The sequence below is a fragment of the Ananas comosus genome, linkage group 24, assembly GCF_001540865.1.
Source record: "Ananas comosus cultivar F153 linkage group 24, ASM154086v1, whole genome shotgun sequence".
Classification (NCBI taxonomy): domain Eukaryota; kingdom Viridiplantae; phylum Streptophyta; class Magnoliopsida; order Poales; family Bromeliaceae; genus Ananas; species Ananas comosus.
Window position 1 is genome coordinate 1,887,796 of NC_033644.1, and position 21,213 is coordinate 1,909,008.

Genomic DNA, 21,213 nt, shown 5'->3' on the forward strand with positions numbered 1-21,213 from the left:
CAGCGCGACCCGCGGCCGGCGGGCTGGCGGGCCGCCCGGGGGGGTGCCCGCCTGCGCCCCCGCCCGCGCGCTCTTCCCCGCTCCTCCTCTTTACCTCTCCCTCCTCCCCACGGCTCTCTCACCTCTCCTCTCTCCCCTCTTCTTTCCCCCTCTTTTCCTCCCCGCCGCTTTCTCTCTCTTTTCTTTTCTCTTTCTCTCCTCCTTCTGCCTCCCCCTCTCCCCACAGCGGGCGGGCAGCAGGAGGCGAGGCGCAGGCGCAGCGCGGGCGGCGCAGCGAGGCAGCGGCGGGCGCGGTGGTCGCAAGGGGGGCGCGGGGGGGGGGGGGGGTGGCGGGGGCGGCGCGAGGCGCCAGGCGGAGCGCAAGGAGCGCAACGCGACGGAGGCGCGCCCGGCCGGACTAAGCGGCGGCGCCGCACGCGGGGCGGGCAGCGCAGCCGACGCAGGCGAGCACACGGGGGAGGAGAGAGGGCAGAGGGGAATGAGAAAGAAGCATCTACACGGGAGAGAGAAGAAGGAGAGGAGAGAGAGAAAGAGAGAGAGAGGGAGTTAGGCGGAGAAAGAGAAAGAGAGAGGAGAGAGAGGAAGAATTTTTAGCATTTTAAATTTAAAAATTTAAATTTTATATAAATTTTTAAATTTAAATTTTAATTTAACATTTTATATATATATATATTATAATATAAATATATATATATATAAAATTTTATTTATAAATATATATTTATTTGTTATATATAATTTTATATTGAATTTTTTAAAAGTTTAAACTTTTAAATTAGATTTAAAAATTAAAAAATTAAAAAATTTGTTCAAAATATTTTAAAAATTGCGTAAATTTTCCGCCGCGAAGCGCGGGCCTTCACTAGTTATACATGAAAGCTGAAGCCATGCACGTACACCCGGCCAATCACTCTTTTGTTTGAACATCCCGACACCCTAGCTTCTAAACTATTTCTAAATTGTAAGACATGGCAGATCATACAAAAACGATCCTTCACAAAATAAAAATGAGTACAAAATATTACCTGATTTCTCGTAAATTTTATTAAATAGTTCAAATTAATAATACTTTTTCGCAATTAATTGCTAAAAAAATGCTGAATTTTGCTACTATGGGTGAAAGAATTGTGTAATAAAAAAATTGAGGCAAAACTTGTTAATTATTATTATTATATTAATATCCTCGTAACTGAAATGAAATGAGAGTGACTTATCAGGCACAAAGTCAATATGTGAGGTGTTGAGGTGGAAGGAAAAATCTGTAGTAAAAGAAATACTACGTTACTAGTAAAGGAAATACTACGTTACCCACCAAATTGATCACTCTAATACGGCATTACCCACCAAATCGATATAATAGAAGGAAACTTAGGAATAATCTAAACAAATATAAATTAATGTATATTTTCTATGAGAAGACTTGCAATTTTAGGAATTTTTCTCTTCCATCTAAATCAATTTGGTGAGTTCTACGACTTTGCTATGACAGTACCCCAGAATCTAGAATAGTTTTATATATAAGGTATAATAGTACTAAATCTCTTAATCTAATTATAATATTTTGTGTGGTGGATGGGTCTAAAAGGTTAAGAGGATTAAGCGTGTTAGGACTATAGTAGTTCTAAGATAGGTGACCCCTCTAAAAAGTATGGCGTCATAATTGATATCAGTGCTGATCACTAGCCAGAAGTGTGAGATGAGTCCCAGCTGAGCTAGGGTCATACAGCGAGCAGAGCGAGGCTCCCCATTGATGATCGTTGTGGATGGAACGCTACTCGGGTTGACGATCGTTGAGGATGGAGCGTTGCTCACCACAAGGTTGACTAAGTCTAGCGAGACGAGTCTAACATCGCCCGATACTTATGAATGTGTTTGAGTTTAACAAGGACATCAGAGCTTGAAGGGGAGAGAATGGGACACTCCATGATTTGAAACAGTTCTAAGGTGTAATAGTACAAAACTTTGTAATTCGGCTATAGCATTTGGATAGTGGATAGGCCTAAGGGGTTAAGAGGGTTAAGTATACTAGAACTAGAGTAGTGCTAGGATGGATGACCCCTCTGGGAAGCATGGTGTCACGTGTACAAAAAACAAAATCTATGTATATGATTAATTCAAAATAGAACTCAAAATTGGAAAAAAAAATCAGAATAGACTATAATTGGAAATAGAATAGTGCAATCTCCTCCTATGTTAGTTTCGTTGGGAATCTTGTATTCGCACTGGTACCAAATTTTGAGAATCCGCAATCCATTTTAATACCGACTGCTGTTAATCCGATATCGGTTGATGGGATTCTACAACAGAAGCGTCAAATCGGATTTTTATCATAACCCATCTCCTCAACAAAAGCTGACACAAGTACAAAAGAATATGTGGGCGAAATAATAAGATTCATTAAATAAGAGAAGATTACACCTGACAACTCTTTTGCAATAGAGTAGCTACAATATGAGCCCTCTTTCTGAATCTCTCCCATTATTCTCTCGTCTTTTATAAATCTAAAAGACTTTTCTCGTTGGACACACCCATGCACTAGATGCATGCAACCATAGCCAACTCTCTCTCTCTCTGGTACGACACCACTAGGGGTGGAAACGAGCCGAGCTCAAGCGAGCTTACCTCAGCTCAAGCTTGGCTTGAAATTAATTCGAGCTGAACTCGAGCGAGCCTAACTTCGAGTCGAGCGAGCTTGAGCCCTAAACGAGCTACTTGAATTTCTTAACATCGTGCAATCTATAGTTTAATTTTTATAAAACATTATCTAAATTAAATTTGATATAAAAAAAATCTAATAGTTTAACATACAAAACGAATGCATGAAATACGATATTATAATACTAAAAAAATTAGGAAAGACGACTCTGCGAGGAAGTGAGAAAGAGAGAAAGAGAGCAATTAGAGTAAGATTTTGCTGGTTTGGTTTTGTGGGCCCAATAATCTAAATTCTATAAACATATAATTAAAATACATAATATATATTATTTTATATAATTAAAATATATATTATATATAATTATATATAGAGAGAGTTTGGCAGTTTGGCTACTATATATACTTTTATGAATACAAATCCCTTTATACTCATAAGTTTTCGATCGTTAAATATATCATTTTGACTATTTCTATCCGTTAAATCATATTATTTAACGAACCACCTACTCAATCTTAGGGGAGCACTATCATTCTAATCGCACATCCAACGGCTGAAAATTTATAAATATAAAGGGGTCTATACTTTTAAGAGTGTAGTAGCCCGAACCTATATATATAGAATTAGGCTACTATACTATTAATAATACAAACCGCTTGCTATTAGATTTTCAGCCCTTGGATGAAGGGATGTGCGGTCAGGATGATAGTAGTCCTCTAAGATTGAGTGGGTGGCTAGTTGAATAGTATGATCTAACGGATGAAAATGGCCAAAGGGATAGATCTAACAGCAGAAAACTCGATAGCACCAAATACTTGATACTATCGATAGTATAATACCCGGACTCTATATATATATAGGCAGATCTAACGGTAGAAAACTTAATAGTACAAAGCGCTTAGTACCATGGATAGTATAGATAGTATAGTAGCCGGACTATATGTATATATAGAGAGAGAGTTTGGCTACCATATTATTGATAGAACCAAATGTTTAGTGCTATCGAATTTTGTGCCGTTAAATCATATTATTCAACTAACTACCCACTCAACTCTAGGGGATCACTATCATTCTAACCGCACATCTCTTCATCCAAAGGCTGAAAACCTAATAGCAAGTGGTTGATACTATTAATAGTATAGTAGACTATATATATAGGGTTATTTGCATATACGTCCCTGCAAATATAATAAATTACAGAAATATCCCTGCAAAACGAAAACTCCATAAATTATTCCTGCAAAAGTCTAAAGTTATGCAGATATGTCCCTGCCGTTAAGAACTGTAAGAAAATTTTCGTTAACCACGGTTAAAATACTTAACCATTGTTAATTATAACGTGAATTTACGGTTCTATCCTTCTTCTTCTTCCTCCACTTCTTCTTCCCTCTTCTTTGTCGCCGGCGAGGGCGGCGGCGGCCACGACGGCGGCAACGGCGCACCCTCTCTCTTTCTTTTCCTCTTTCCTCTCCCTCTTCCCTTTTCTCTCTTCTTCTTTCTCTCCTTCTTCCTCTTTCCTCTTTTTCATTGCCGACGAGGGATATTTCTGTAATTCACTATGTTTGTAGGGACGTGTATGCAAATAACCCATATATATATATATATATATATATATATATATATATATATATATATATATATTTCGAGCTTTTCGAGCTTAATTCGAGCGAGCCAAGTAATACTCAAGCTTAGCTTGGAATTAATTTCGAGCCTAAATTTAGGCTCAAGCTTGCTTGAAATTAATTCGAGTCGAGCTCGAGCGAGCCAAATATCGAGCCAAACACGAGTCAAACACGAGCTGGCTCGCTCATTTGCCAGCCCTAGACACCACCCAAGAAGCTTTCTCTCTCTCTCTCTGCCGTATTCCCTTCCAAAAGCAACCCACATGGTGCTTATATAATGCTTACAATAGAACGTACTCCATTCCTACCATAATTAGGATTCCTACTCCAAATAACATTTAAATATATATATTTAGTTTATCTCCAATAGATTTAAATATTTTATCTTAATCTAGTAGATTTATATTCTAATTAATATTTAAATCTTAATTTATCTCCAATAGAATTAAATATTAATTCTTATCCAACTAGAAAATCAACTACAAATTTAACCAAATCCTAACGAGTTTAGTGTAGCATAGCAATCAAAATTGAAATAGCATTCATATTTTTCACTGTTTGGTTAGGAGAGGAAATTAATGTTGGTAACAGTAAAGTAATTTAAATAAAATTCGTATTCAAATTTTTAAACTTGAAACTAATTTAGAACTTATTTTGTTGTTCAAAATACAAATTAAATTTATTATTTGAATTTAAATTTACACTTGAGAATTAAAGTTTAAATGAAACAAATATCTAATGCATCAATATGGTAAAATATGACTAAGCAATAGAAAGAATCATATAAAAGATAAAGAATTGATCACTTGAAAATATATTATCCATACCGACCGTCCCTAGCGAAAGTGACAAAGGGTTTGGTGGTGGATACCTGAGGTCCCAAGTTCGAAACATAATTACTTCACATTTCCAATGAAATTTATTCCTAAAAGAAATAAACAAATCGGATAGCATGCTACTACATTTTCTTAGAAACACTACAACAAAAATGGTCTATAGCGACACTTTTAAATGTAGGTAATGTCAAAAAAGTGCTGCTAGCTAAAATTACCAACACTTTTAAAAAGTGTTGCTATATGTGGGGTCGCTAGGTATATAGTGACAGTTAAAGAGTGTCGCTATAACCTAAAAGAGTGCTGCTAATTTACCAACACTTATTTAAGCATTTAGCGACTGCCGAAACTCTATCTCGTTGGCTGCGGTGGCGGAGGAGGACGACATGAAAGGCTCTTCGTCTAGAATTTCAGTGGATTGAGTGAAGAGAGAAGAAAAGATGGCAATTAATTTTTCTTTGTTTGTTCTTTTCTGTTTGTAATCGGGCCAAATGGTCTGGGTGTGGTGGGTTGAGTAGAGTAATCTTTTATTTTTGGTTGGATTGGGCTTTATATTTAGGCATTAGCAGATATTTTTTTAAGTTTTAGCATAAATGGGACACTTACTCAAAAGTGTCCCAAACATGTGTCCCTATAACCTAATTCTGTTGTAGTGGAAAGCCCAAAATCTTATGTTTGCATCTAGGTTACTCTACATTATGATGCTCATTTGAGAGGACCATATTAATTAAGTTGGCAATTTCATAGAATAGAAAAATTCTCTGCAATAATTCAAAGTAAACCAGACAAGTAGATGTCTTTGGAAAAGTCTAAAGGCTTTTAGGATACGTTTGGTTCACGTTGGTAAAAATCCAGTAAATAATATAGTGCTTAGATAATACAACTCTAGAAATCCTCGGAAACTTTTATAACGCAAACCAAACACATCCAAAAGTCCACACATATGGAACATCACCATCAATACAGATCTAATGATGCTTACTTAGTAGGTCCATATTAGTTAAGGTAACAAATTCTTGCAAATAGTAAAAGTCTCCATTTTTATTCAAAGTAAACCAACCAATTAGATAGATACTTTTGGAAGAGTCTAAAAGCATTTGTAAGTCCAAGCACCAGGGCCATCACTACATATTCTCCAGTTTTGATGATCAATTCATAGCCTTCCAACTTAGTTATTTGCTATTTGTTTAAACAGAAAGAGAAAAAAAAGTGAGACAATATATATGGCTCCAATTTCTTTGCTGCTTTTGACAATAGCAATCCAAGCATTGTCGGCAAGCGGTTGCTACGAGACAGAGAGAAATGCACTGCTAGCTTTCAAAGCAGATCTAATCGATCCTCGCAACCGCTTAGCCTCATGGAAAAGCCAAAACTGTTGTACATGGAAGGGAGTCGTTTGCAGCAATACAACCGGTCACATTTTGAAGCTCAACCTGCGAAACTCCTATGACAATAATGATTTCCTTTATTATGGTAAAAGACCGTCAGCTTTGGGTGGTAAGATTAGTCCATCTTTGCTTCTCTTAAATCATTTGGGGCACTTAGATCTCAGTTTGAACAATTTCAGCGAGATTCGCATCCCGGAGTTCTTTGGTTCTTTAAAAAATTTGAGATATCTTAACCTCTCCGAAGCATGTTTCAGTGCAATGGTGCCTCCTCAACTTGGAAATCTCTCAAAACTTCATTACCTCGACCTCAATTCTTTCGATTGTGATACCAATATCAGAGTTGACAACTTCTTGTGGCTTGCTCATATGTCTTCTTTGCATTATCTTGATATAAGTTCTGTTAACATGAGTTTTGCTACAAATTGGTTACAATCAATAAACATGCTACCATCATTGAAATATCTTGATTTGAGCACGACTAGTCTTCTCACAATTCCCACTTCTCTACCATTTATCAATATTACGACTCTCAGGGTCCTTAAAATTTCAAGCAGTAGAATCAACTCTACCTTACCTAGATGGCTATGGAATCTTACTAGCATCACTCATCTTGACCTTTCTTTCAATGAGTTTCATGGCATTATTCCTGATGAATTGAGTTGCCTGAAGTCATTAAATGTTCTTTTTTTAGGATCTAATAATTTCAAAGGCATGTCACCAAAAGCATTTAGTAACCTTTGTGGCTTGAATACTTTGGACTTGGGTGGAGTTGGTTTTAGTGGAGAAATAAATAAATGGGTCGAGAGACTGCCAAACTGCATGCAAAAAAATTTACAAATCTTGTATTTTCCGTATAACAACTTAAGGGGTAATTTGTTAGGTTGGCTAGAGTACATGACCAGCCTAACTGAAATAGACCTCACTGCAAATTTGCTAAATGGGACCATCCCACTTGGGGTTTGGAGGCTTACTAACTTAACTAGATTATATCTCCAAAGTAATTCCTTCGAGGGCACTATAACAGAAGTCCAACTTTCTCACTTGCAGAGGCTAAAATGGTTAGACCTTGCATATAACTCCTTTAACATGCAAATTAGTCATAATTGGATTCCTCCTTTTCAGCTAAAAACACTTCACTTGGCTTCTTGCAATCTGGGACCTAAATTTCCTACTTGGCTTCAAGGACAGACACAACTAGAAGAACTTGGCTTATCAAAAAATGGAATTGTTGATACCCTTCCCAATTGGCTTTGGAATATGTCCAGGTCCTTAACTTATGTACATATTTCCAATAATCAAATCAAGGGAAAATTACCATTGACACTGGATCATGTCATGCTACTATATTTAAATTTGAGCTCAAGCCAACTTGAAGGCCCATTGCCAGCTCTCCCGCAAATTCTTTCTGTCTTGGATTTGTCCAACAATTTTTTTGTGGGACCGATACTGAACGCTACGTTATTAAGGTTACAATATTTGCTTCTTTCTAATAATAGTTTCGACGGCAACCTACCATTCGCTTTATGTGAATCAACTTCATTGCAAGTTCTCGATATATCGAACAACAAGCTATCAGGAGAAATTCCTTCGTGTCTAGGGGTGTCGCAAGATCAACTACTTGTTCTTGATATGATGAACAATACTTTATCTGGAAAAATTCCTACCTCCCTCGGCGAACTACGGGCTCTTTCAATACTGGATTTAAGCAATAATCGCTTGTCAGGGAAAATTCCTTCTTCTTTGCAATATTGTCGACAGTTAGTTAATCTTAACCTTGGATATAATAATTTTTCTAGAACAATACCTAAATGGATAGGAGAAAGCTTACGAGTTCTCATGGTGCTCTTTTTGCGCTCAAATGGGTTTTCAGGTAGCATCCCATCGCAAATCACACAACTTGGATATCTACGAGTCTTAGATCTTTCTCACAACAACTTATCTGGATGTATACCCCAATCTATTGGAGAATTAAGTTGGAAAAAAGGAGTTCCTACAGATCACATGCTATTTTTTCAATATGGAAGCTTTGATGTCTCAGCTGGCACTGCATATTTAGTTGTAAAAGGAGCGGCACGGGAATATTCGAAACTTCTTTATCTTGTCGAAAGCATTGACCTTTCCTGTAATAATCTCTATGGAGAGATCCCTAATGAGATTGGAGATTTACAGGCACTGCAATATCTAAACTTATCCATGAATCATTTGACAGGACATATTCCGGATCAAATCGGCATGATGCATGCATTGGAGTCGCTTGATGTAGCAATGAACAAGCTTTCTGGGACTATTCCACAAAGTCTTGCTACGTTGAATTTTTTGAGCAGTTTAAATGTGTCGTACAATAATCTATCAGGAAAAATCCCGTCAGGATATCAACTGCAGACTCTCGACGATCCATCTATATACATCGGTAATCCATATCTTTGTGGGCCACCAACTATGCAAAATTGCTCCACTAATGAAACAACTATTATTTTCGGAAAAAAGTCGCATGACCGGTTTGAAAGATTAGGGCTATACATTAGCGTGGTGTTAGGATTTGTAATAGGATTTTGGATTTTTTTTGGCACTCTTTTGTTAAGTAGATCATTTAGAAATACTTATTTCTCTGCGATCGACCGTACGTACGATAGGCTTTATGTTGCTGTTGCATTAACACTCATTAGATTGAGAAGGAGATGTGGGGAAATGTAATTTGAGTAGCATTATTTTATGATGCTCTAAAACTGAATGGTATGTTAATAATTTACTAATTAAGTCTATTAGCATGCTATCATGATATGACAGCTGGGTTTTTGAATCACTGGAGCTGTGTTTAATTCGAGTGAGTAAATTGCAATAGCAGTCCCTGAACTTTTGGCACGTTCCATTTTGCTCCTAAAAGTTATATGCTCAGCAATAAAACCCTTAACTTTTTATAGTGTTCAATTTACTTTAAATCCAAATTTATTATCAGAGACAAAAATTATTGCTGCTAAGATGAGGACAGAAGTGAAATTTTTTTAAAAAATTCAGTGTTCAAACATTGAATTTAAAAACTTTACCTACCGTTTGGTTCGGGGTTAAGGAAAAACTAGTTATTCCAGGAATAGAATTAAGTTCAAGATTAAGGTGGGGTTAGAGTATTTTTGTATTTGGTTGGGGGTTGGAGTTAGTTCAGTATAGTGAAAATAATGTTTGGTTGGAATAGGTGGGATAAGAAAGATAGTGGGTTATTATGAATAGAAAATAGTTTTTGGTTGGGGTTTGGTGGGGTTAGGTGGGTTTAGCTAACTCGGGATAGCCCATTTGAGGTGGGGTTAGCTAACCCCACCCATTTTTGGAAGTGTTTGGGGATAATATGCCCGCAACCAAAATAAGGGGCTAAGGATTAAAATAAACTTTTTGGAAAGTTGAGGGACTCAAATTTTACTTCGTTTATTTGGTTCCGGTTAATTACATCGTTGGACTCCAACTTTTATCTAATTATTTTAATGTCCTTAGTACTTTTTATATTATTTAGCAGTAGAGATAAGGCAAAATACAATCTAACCAAGTTGACTAATCCGGTCAAATTATCGAATCCAATAGATTATTTCGTCCGCATTAAAATTCGGGTCGGATCCGGACACGAAAATTCGGTCAACAATCCTATTTGATACTACTAGCTTAAATTGTAAAATTAAATTATATTAGTATAAAATAATATAAAATATCCCGATGATTCCAATATTTGTTTGGCATACACATTTTAAATATATCTCTAAAGTTTTTTAAAACATTTGGTATGAAATCGGGTCTTACCAGTTTTGAATCTGAACACCTGATTTTAAACCAGGTCCAGTTTTGGGCACAATATGTCATGCAAAATTTAGGTCCGGGTCATATATGAAAACAGTAACTCTAAGGGCATGTTTGGTTCATGATTGAAATAGGAATGAAAAATAGAATTGAATTGCTTTGGAATGAAAAATAGAATGACGAATTATCCAAAAATGTTTCGTTCATTATTGGAATGGAAATCGGAATGAAAATTTTAAATTTTTAAGAGAAGGTTTTGATTAAGAGAGAGGAAAGTGATGAAGAGAGAGAAGGTAGGTGTTGATGAAAGAGGATTTTAAATAGTTTACTTTGGAGTGAGCCAATTCGGGATTCAAAACCGGATTGGATCATAAATGGATTTGGCCATTTCCATTCCGGAGTGGAATGGGAATGGGAATTCGATTCCTATAAAACAAACGGCAACTGTCGGAATCACTGAATTCTATTCCGATTCCATAGTCTAAACTAGGTGAACCAAACATGCTCTAAAGGTTCTCCGACCCGGTTTTGATTTGGATCTAGATTTTTGCCACCCCGCGTAGTCAATGAGGCTTTAGCTTAGTTTAAAACATAGTTAGTTAATTCCGATTCGGCAAAAATTCAGTACGGGTATAATTCGGATAAAATTCGTCTTCTAATTTTTAAATTCGTTAAAAAATACGGCTAAAAAACGGATTCGTCAATTATTCAGATACGTAATTTATACGGATATTATACGATCATCAATTAAAAATTCGGGATCAAAAATTCGGCTATTAAATTAAGTTTTTTTTCCCTCAAGATTTATGTTATTAGCATAAATACTTATATTTCTTAAGAATATAAGAATAAATAGCTACAAAACTAAATTAATTAAGTAAAAAATTTGAAAAGAGTTTTTTTTTCTGTTTTTGGAGGAGGTTTTTTTTTTTTCTGTTTTGGGCTAGNCGCGAGGCCCGCGAGCCGCGAGCCGCTACTGCGAGCTGCAAGCCGTGAGCGCATGCAAGCGCTCGATGCGGGCGGGCCTCGCGGGAGCGCTCGCAGCGCGGGGGCGCACGCGGGCCGCATTTTTTTGGCTCTGAATATTTCGGCCCGCGTATAATGCGCGAATAAGTATTTTTTATCAAAAAATCGCGTTTTTGTTCTGAATTTTTGGGAAAAATACAAATTCGGTCGTTTAATTCGTTTCTTCAAAAATTTGCGAATAATTCGCGAATAATTCGCGAATTTACTAACATATTGGGCGCAAATTGTTGAAATCTAAAGGATAAAATAAAAAATACACAATTAATTAATATAACTAATACGTTAACCGATGTCCTTAGCGCAAGTGTCAAAAGGCTTAGTAATTGATATTAGGGATGCAATAGGACAGATAGAGGGGTGGAAGGGTTCCCCCACCTCTCGCTCCATTTCTTGTCGGGATGGGTGGTGTAGTGTCCCTGGTGTTTAGTGGCCTATGTGATGTCAGCATCTAAGGCTTGTCGACACGTCTGGAGAGTGTCGGGACAAGTCGGAGTTATTTTGACGCGAAATAGACGCAAAACGGACTCAACACGAGACGAGAGCGGAGTTCTGACACTAAAATCTGCAAAGTGCAGGATTTTAGTGTTGAGTATTGGTAACTGAGAGGAGTGCTGGTATCCTAGTGGGTTACAGAACTGGAGGCTCTCGGGTTTGCGCGTGCTTGATGCTGAGTATTGGTACCTGCTTGTCTCTTACCGGTACCGAATCCGAGTACCGGTACTGCATCGGGCGAGTACGGGTACCCACCGTGCGAGGTTGCCGGTTGAGTGTCCGAGTAGCGATATTCAAGTTGGGTACCGGTACTCCAGCTGTATTTTTGAGTTGATGAGGGGCAGTTTGATCTTTTAAAGTGTCATTCATTCCTATAACCTAGCCTTTATACATATATTCAGAGAGAGCTCTAGAGAAGGGAAATCTTCTCCTTTCTCTCTCTCTCTCTTGCTAGTGGGCGCCAGGTGTTGGAGAGGTCACAAGTCGAGCTCATGCGGACTCGACGTTGCTCCGGAGGACCTTTCATGCGCGTGGGTGTCGCGGTTACGCCATTGGAGATTGGGCGAGCGCGAGGGTCCCCTCCTACCGACTTCTAGCCGACGTTGGACGAGCGCTCGAGGTGGGTTGATGTTTACCGAAATCGTCGGATTTCCTCCTAAGTTGGCATTTTTGTCAGCATGTATGTTTTATGTATAATATCATGTCTAGTAACTCGAATTAATCGATTTGCATGTTTTTTTATGAAATCTGAATTTGGAGTATAGTTTAGTGATTTTAGATGGAATTATACATGTTGAACTGGAAATTGAGTTAGGAGAAAACACCTTAAACCCTACACTGTCATTTCTGAAAAGTTACCAGATTTAGCTTTAGGAGCTGTTATTAATTTGTATCACCGCTGTTTGTGCGAGGTGTATATCCAAATTAGTGTAGGATGAGTTTACGCTCGAGTTAGGAAGCCGAGCTCGTTTTATAGTAGTGTGTAGACTTTCGTATTGTTGTGTGCCGTCGCGGTTGATAGTGGACCCAGATATTTGTATCTTGCATCAGATTGTGCCAAGGGCACGTGAGCTTTGGTTGTTAGACCAGTTAGACCCATTTGTATTGACTACAGTTTATGAGAGCCTGATTGAGCTCGGCAGAGACACGCTTACATATTCGGTTGGGTAGCGCCTGCGAGTGCCGCTCCGGAGTGAGACTTTACGTGCGTTGTCGTCGCATCAGTCCTGTTTGGACAGTGTTCTTGGACTGGCCACCCCTGTGGGTGGTGTGCGGTGTAGCTTAGGGGCTGTTTGGTTTGACGTAAAACTGCGGAAAAAAAATTTTCGGTGGAAAAAAATTTTCGGAGGAAAATAAATTTTACGCTCTTAGCGTTTGGTTTGTAGGAAAAAAAAGAGTTTTCCGTTACGGTTGTTTGGTTGAAAGGAAAAGAAAGGAAAAGAAGGAAAAAGTTAGGTATAAATAAAAAATTATTATATATATATGTTTTTATTTTAATATATATGATTATTAAATAAATGATTACATATACTAATATATAATTTATATTGTAATAAATATAATTTAAAAATATTTATCCAATAATTAATAATATCAAATAATATAATATAATATATATATATATATTTAATACTATAAAATAAATTTATAAATAATATTTATAAATAAAATATTATATATATATATATATATATGTGTGTGTGTGTGTGTGTGTGTGTGTGTGTGTGTGTGTGTGGAGTCGGTGTGGACCACTCACATGGTTCACGAGCTCTTACATGAGCTCATGGACCTCGATCCTGAGCCGCTCGTGGACCCCGATCCTGAGCCGCGATTTTTCACTGTGAGTTTTCATTTTCCGCCGCGATTTGGCGGAAAATGAAAAGCTTGCTTTTATGTAGAATCCGTAAAATAATTTTTCCAGCAAAATTTTTTTACATCAAACCAAACGCTGGAAAAGTAATTTTCAAGTCCGAAAATTTGTTTTTAGGGTAACCAAACACACCCTTAGACAGGCGGGATGACGAATTGCAATCCCTAGTGAGATTGAGTCAGAGTGCTGCATTTTATTTATATAGATAGATTGTGTTGGTTCGTGATAGTATAGTGGCATGTAGCTGTAGAGTTCTTTCTGGCTTTCTTTACTATCTTTTGCACATATTTCTGTTGACTTATTGGGTGAGCCGTTGAGGTCAATTACGGTACCCACTAAGGACTACTCTGTTTTGCAGTAGTTCTCACACCCAATTATTGACCCCTTTTTGCAGAGCCTTCGTCTGCGGCTGCTGCTGTCGCTGATTCAGACCGTGAGAAGGGAGTCGCGAGCTAGATCCCTACCAGTTTTGTTGCTGTGCTAGAGGAGTACCATCCAAAGGTAGTTTTGGGGTTTTTGTTGTACATATTGTTATGTTGTCGTTGTACTCGCTGAAGCGAGTTAGGTAGTGGACTTTTGTATGTACCGGAAACCCTTTATGTTATTTATATATTTCTGTTTAGCAGCTCTTTACCATCTGGTTGTAGCTATGATTTATTTACAGGTACAGCTATCGCTTCGTATATACGAAAAATTTCTATGTATACGGCGGGTCTGTTGGCGTGCCTGGAAAAACGTGGCAATTCGGGGTGTGACAGATGTGTTATTTTTTATTTTATTTGTGGCTCCTACTTACCATCCGTCCCATTAAGGGCAGATTAGGGCGGAAGCAAATTTTTTACGAATTTTTGACGGATCGAAATGGATTGAAGGGAAAAAAAAAAAAAAAAGGTCTCCCGTTTCCCACTCTATTTACTTGGCAGATCAGGGCAGATTCAGGGCGGGTTATATTTTTCTATAATTTTTGTTCTCACCTGCCGCCCTATTCAAAGCGAATTGGGGCGGGAGCTCTACCAACCGGATCCATTTGAATCCCTAATTAGTACTATTTTTGGCTCCCACTTACCGTCCCATTCGGGGTGGATCGGGGCGGGAGTAGTATTATATAATTATTGTTGGCAACAACTATAAGTTAGAATATGACACATATTTTCTAATAGTATATAATAAATCACTTTTTTTAAAAAATAAAATTTTATATTGTAAATTTTTTAATAAATATGATGTACAAATTTATATTAATTCAAAATAGTTATTAAAATATTTATTACGTCCATTTATACATGTACTCAACTAGCATAATAGTTCTACAGTATATACACACACTTGCATGGTTAATTATAGAAAAAATATAATGTTTTACGGTCAAATAATTTAAAATTTAGACTACTATTTTCAAACAACTGAAAGCTCGAATGCATGTATCCGTAATATTCTTTTTTTCTAATTCTCCACGTCACCAAATTTTTATAGCAAAAAAACAAACTAACAGTATGTTTGTTTCATGGAAAGTGGAGAGGAATGAAGTGATTCTTGACTGTAAATGCCTACTCCGTTGCTTGATTCATTGTAATATGAATTCGGTTATAATTCAAACTCTCTAAAATCCACCATTGGCAGAAATCAAATATGGGGAAAAAAAAAAAGTGAGAAAAAATTAATAAAATATTAATGTGGGGTGACTTGTTTTTCCCTCCCTTAACATTATTATAATAATATGTGGGAATTAAACAGTTTTTGGTGAAAAATATATAGAATATTTAAAATTTCAGTTTACTCCTTATTAACTTTCTATCAAATAAATAATAAAACTAAAGAAACTTTTTAGCCCCACACTAATAGAAACAAATAATAGGAAAGAAAAAAAATTTCACTTGTGCTCTAGCCCAACTAAAAATCTATTTCAATCTGAATTCCACTTTGGGCAAATTAAACAAGCATGCACTTAATCATTGATTCTTTTAATAATGTTATGCTAACATATGTCTCACGAATTTCTAAAGGAGGATCCGCTTTCTGAGTAGTAAAAGAAGTGGTCGGTGACTCATTGCGAATCTCATCTGACACTTGAATCACACAGTTCATCTATTTTGCGAACGACAGCGAATTCAGTAAGACGGCTCTTATTTTTATTTATTTATTAAATTTTGTAAATAAACTGCGAATCTCATCTGACACTTGAATCACACAATTCATCTATTTTGCGAACGACTGCGAATTCAGTAAGACGACTCTCATTTTTATTCATTTATTAAATTTTGTAAATAAGCTGCAAAAAATGCTAAAAGTTTACTTTAGCTGAGTCTTTGCGGTGCTTAATTTGATTCATTGAAGGGTGCGTATCGTATTGACTTTGACTATCCTTAGGGGTGTCAAACGGGCCGGGCGGCCCTTGGACCGCCCGACCCGGCAAACATATTTGCGGTGGTTGGCCCGTTTTGGCCTCGAAAAATGTAGGCCGTGCCAGCTCCGCACGGCCCACATTACACTCCTGGTCTATCCACTATCCTAAAGAGAAAAACATATGGGATAGTCCCTGTAGTATTTTGATTTTGCAGATTTGTCCTTGCCAGTTTTTTGTTTCTAAACATTCACATGTGTTGACATAAGTCAATTTTTCTCGTATTAATATAACCATTTTATATCTTTTGATTCCCTCCTCGCTCATTTTAATTTTCTTAAAATCCGTGATATTGGATGCGTTCGAGAACGTATTTTTAAGTACCAACATATCAAAAATCATACGTTATAAACACTGATTGTTCCCCACAAATCAAATAGCCATGCAAATTCTTGTCCATTTGTGTATAATCATCTAAACTTTGAAAAAAATCATAAAGCCTTGAATTTTGAGGTAATCAATAAAAGCCTCTATACCAACCTTCTCATGTTGATTAATTTGTTGATACTCTGTTTATTCAATTACTACAATATATATAAATGTTGGGTTTTTTTTTTTTTTAACTTAATCTCTGCTCCTCTCTCTAAAATATATTTGCTTAGAAATTTTATCCAAAATCTATGTATCACACACACTTCTATCAGCCTCGCGTATCCTTCGGACAATCGCGTGTCCGTGTCGGACACGTGTCCGATGTGGACACTCCTTAGATGCACGTTTAATGCCGATTCATAGCACAAACAATTATATATTTTTATTTTATTTTTTTATGCATCATAAATGTAAGATGATAAATATTTTAGCTTTTTAATAAATGCACACAAAATTTTTTTTAACAAAATAAATAAATTATGTATGGTGCTGAATTTTTTTTTAAAAATGAATTATCAATAAAAGTTTTACTAACTTTTATCCGCATAAGAAATATAACAATATTTTACTAAAATTAATATTTTATATTTATTAAATATATATTATTATATTAATAATATTATATTTTATTAGTGATGTTCATATCGTATTCGTGTCCTAAATTTTTGAAAACTGTCGAGTCATCGTGTCCGAGTCGTGTCGTGTCTCATGTCTCATGTCTCGTGTCGCATGTCCCGTGTCAGTGTCGGTAACGCCTAGCCTCAAATAATTAGTTGTTTTCATTTTTTGGAATGACATTGTGGGGCTTTGAAGCATGGCTGAAGGTACCTCTATTAAGTCGCATTTAGATGAATTTAATTCTATTATTATGGATCTCCGCTCGATAGATATTAAAATCGAGGAGGAAGATGAAGCCCTTTTATTATTATGTTCTCTACCGCCCTCTTATAAGAATTTTCGTGAGATTTTCTTGTTTGCCCGGGGTGGACGATACTATGTCTCGATGCTCGTTTAGTTGCTTTTGGCTACTTTCAGGTCAGAAGGTGTGGACTTTCATGATATTTTCTCACGCGTTGTAATGGATACTTCTGTTCGTGTTCTTTTGTCGTTAGTGGGAGGTCTCGGGTGACGTGTATCTGGTAATAGAAGTACATCTAGATCAAAGTCAAAGCACAGGAATCTAATTTGTGGTTATTGTAAGAAGAAGGGTCGCATAAAAGCTGATTGTTTCAAGTTGAAAAATAAAGAGCAGCGGAAGAATAACGGTGATAAAAATCAAGGTCAGAAAAACACCAATACTGAAGCAGAAGCAAGTGTTGCAGCAGGAGAATCAGATAAAAATGATATCGTCTTTACAGTTACGGATAAGACACGCAGACAGGATGAGTGGCTTATGGACTCCGCATGTTCTTTTCATATCTGTACACATAGAGAATGGTTCTCGACGTACATGCCTATTGAAGGTGGAGATGTATTGATGGGAAATCACTCTAAGTGCACAGTTATTGGAATTGGCACTGTTCGGGTACGAATGTTCGATGGAGTAGTGAGGACTATATCTGAGGTTCGGCATGTTCCGGATATGAGAAAAAATCTGATCTCATTGGGTACACTTGATACTAAAGGCTTTAAGTATTCTTCAGCTGATGGATTAATGAAGGTCGCTAAAGGGAATCTTGTAGTGATGAAGGCCAAGTTGTCCGACATGTTATATGTTCTACAGGGTTCCACTGTGACAGGTTCAGCAGCGGTGACTTCTTCTTCTATGTCAGATTCGGATAGCACCAGATTATGGCATATGCGACTGGGCCATATGAGTGAATATGGTATGATGAAGTTGGGCGAGAGAGGTTTACTTGGTAGTCAGAGTTTAGAAAAGTTGGACTTCTGCGAGCATTGTGTTCTTGGCAAACAAAAGAGAGTCAGCTTTAAGGCCGCAGTTCACCGAACAAAAGGTACTCTGGACTACATCCATTCTGATCTTTGGGGACCTTCTCGTACTCCTACTCATGGTGGTGCTAGATATATGTTGACTTTTATTGACGACTATTCTCGTAAAGTGTGGGCGTTCTTTCTGAAAAGTAAGGATGAGGTGTTCAATTATTTCAAGCAGTGGAAGGTCATGATTGAGAAGCAAACTGAAAAGAAGATCAAACGATTAAGGACCGACAACGGTTTGGAATTCTGTTCGTCAGAGTTTGAAGAATTCTGCAAGAAGGAAGGGATCGTTCGACATAAAACCGTTAGGCATACTCCACAGCAGAACGGGGTGGCCGAACGGATGAATAGAACTCTTTTGGAGAGGGCCCGTTGTATGCTCTCTAATGCTGGCTTAGCGAAGAGTTTCTGGGCAGAGGCGATCTCTACGGCATGCTATCTGGTGAATCGATCTCCACATTCAGCACTTGATTGCAAAACTCCGGAGGAGGTATGGTCTGGTAGCCCTTCTGATTATTCTAATTTGCGAATATTTGGTTGTCCTGCTTATGTTCATGTTAATGAAGGCAAGTTAGAACCTAGGGCTAAAAAGTGCATTTTTATTGGTTATGCATCGGGGGTTAAGGGATATAGATTGTGGTGTCCTGAATCGTCTAAATTAATTATTAGTAGGGATGTCACATTTGATGAATCTGCTATGTTATATCCTAACCGTAATTCTTCTGATGAGACCCCGAGTGCTAGCAAGCAGGTGGAGGTAGAGACCGATGGTATAGTTCAGTCACAGGATTCTTCTCAGTCAGAACAAGTTCAGTCGGCAGACACCTCAGTAACTGAAACCCCACAAGTTGAGAGGCAGAGCATTGCTACAGGCAGAGCGAGGAGACAGATCAAACCACCGCAGAGATATGGTTATGAAGATATGGTTGCGTACGCTCTTTCAGTGGCACAAGATACAGAAGAAGAAGGTGAACCTTCGACATATAATCAAGCTATTTCCGGTGCCAGTTCTGCAGAGTGGTTGGTGGCGATGAATGAGGAGATGGAGTCTCTCCATAAGAATCGCACATGGGAGTTGGTAAAACCGCCTACAGGCAAGAAAATTGTCGGCTGTAAGTGGGTCTTCAAGAAAAAGGACGGAATCCCCGGCGTGGAAGATACAAGGTATAAAGCTCGTTTAGTTGCTAAGGGCTACAGTCAGGTAGAAGGTGTGGACTTTAATGATATTTTCTCACCCGTCGTAAAGCATACTTCTATTCGTGTTCTTTTATCGTTAGTAGCCATGAATGACCTGTATCTTGAGCAGCTTGATGTTAAGACAGCTTTTCTGCATGGAGAACTTGAGGAGCAAATTTATATGAAACAGCCGGAGGGATTCATTGTTGAAGGGAAGGAGGACCATGTTTGCCTGTTAAAGAAATCGCTTTATGGCTTAAAGCAGTCTCCTCGACAATGGTATAAGCGGTTCGACTCCTTTATGACAGGTCACGGATATTCCAGAAGCAAGCGTGACAGTTGCGTGTATTTCAGAAAGCTTGATAAGGGATCTTTCATATATTTGTTGCTCTATGTCGATGATATGTTAATTGCTTCCAGCGACATAGTTGAGATAAATAAATTGAAGGCTTTACTTAAGGGTGAGTTTGAGATGAAAGATCTAGGTGCTGCTAAGAAAATCCTTGGTATGGAAATTAAGAGGGACAACAAGTCAGGACTACTGCATTTGACACAAGAGAAATATATAGAGAAGATTTTAAAGCGTTTCGGGATGACAGACGCAAAACCAGTGAGCACTCCTTTTGCGGCGCATTTCAGACTTTCCGCCGAGTTATCACCGCAGTCCGATGATGAGCGGGAGTACATGTCACATGTTCCCTATTCTAGTGCTGTCGGGAGCATCATGTACGCCATGGTTTGCACACGGCCGGACATCTCCTACGCAGTGAGCATGGTTAGCAGATATATGACCAATCCTGGTAAGGCTCATTGGCAGGCTGTTAAGTGGATTTTGAGATACTTACGAGGTACCACTAGCACTTGTTTGGAGTTTGGGAGGTGTAAGGATGGTGTGGTTGGATATGTTGATTCGGATTTTGCAGGTGATTTGGATAGGAGGAGATCACTTTCAGGTTATGTATTCTCTATTGGCGGATGTGCAGTTAGTTGGAAAGCTTCACTACAACCTATTGTCGCCTTGTCTACGACGGAGGCGGAATATATTGCTATGACAGAGGGTGTGAAGGAAGCTATGTGGCTAAGAGGCTTATTTGGAGAGCTTACTTCTTATTGGGATCCGACGATTGTTTATTCGGACAGTCAAAGTGCTATTCATTTGTCTAAAGATCAAATGTTTCATGAGAGGACAAAGCACATCGATGTAAAGTTTCACTTTGTTCGGGATGTGATTGGGAAACGCACGTTGACAGTTAAGAAAATTGGTACTGAGGACAATCCGGCGGATATGCTTACTAAGTCCCTTACTATTGCCAAGTTCAAGCATTGTTTGGACTTGGTGGCAGTTAGCAGCATTTGAGGTCCTATGGGGCGTTTGGAGAAGACGGTGCACGGAGCGTTAAGGAGCATTGAGGCGAATTAAATTCAAGGTGGAGTTTTTGTGGCGATCTCGACATAGCGACGGCTAAATTACAAATTAAACCAAGGTGGAGATTGTTATATTTGGTTTAGATTTGTAGTTATCTAAATTGAGGATAAATCCTAATCTAATTGGGATTAGATATTATTTAGATTTAATTTGGCATATATGGATTATAATTAGGAGTGTAATTCTAATCTAATTAGAATTAGACTCTAATTAGGAGACATGTATTATATATACAT

General features: G+C 37.8%; 1 protein-coding gene across 1 annotated transcript; it reads left to right on the plus strand.

The window, feature by feature from the left end:
- Nucleotides 6,332-9,206, plus strand: LOC109728513 (probable leucine-rich repeat receptor-like protein kinase At5g63930). The gene has a single exon (XM_020258928.1). It carries the CDS (start codon nucleotides 6,332-6,334, stop codon nucleotides 9,188-9,190), a length of 2,859 nt encoding a protein of 952 aa, XP_020114517.1. The 3' UTR covers nucleotides 9,191-9,206.

Bases quoted from the DNA above. Each gene is read 5' to 3' on its own strand.
- LOC109728513 (XM_020258928.1), top strand. From the start codon at position 6,332: ATGGCTCCAATTTCTTTGCTGCTTTTGACAATAGCAATCCAAGCATTG.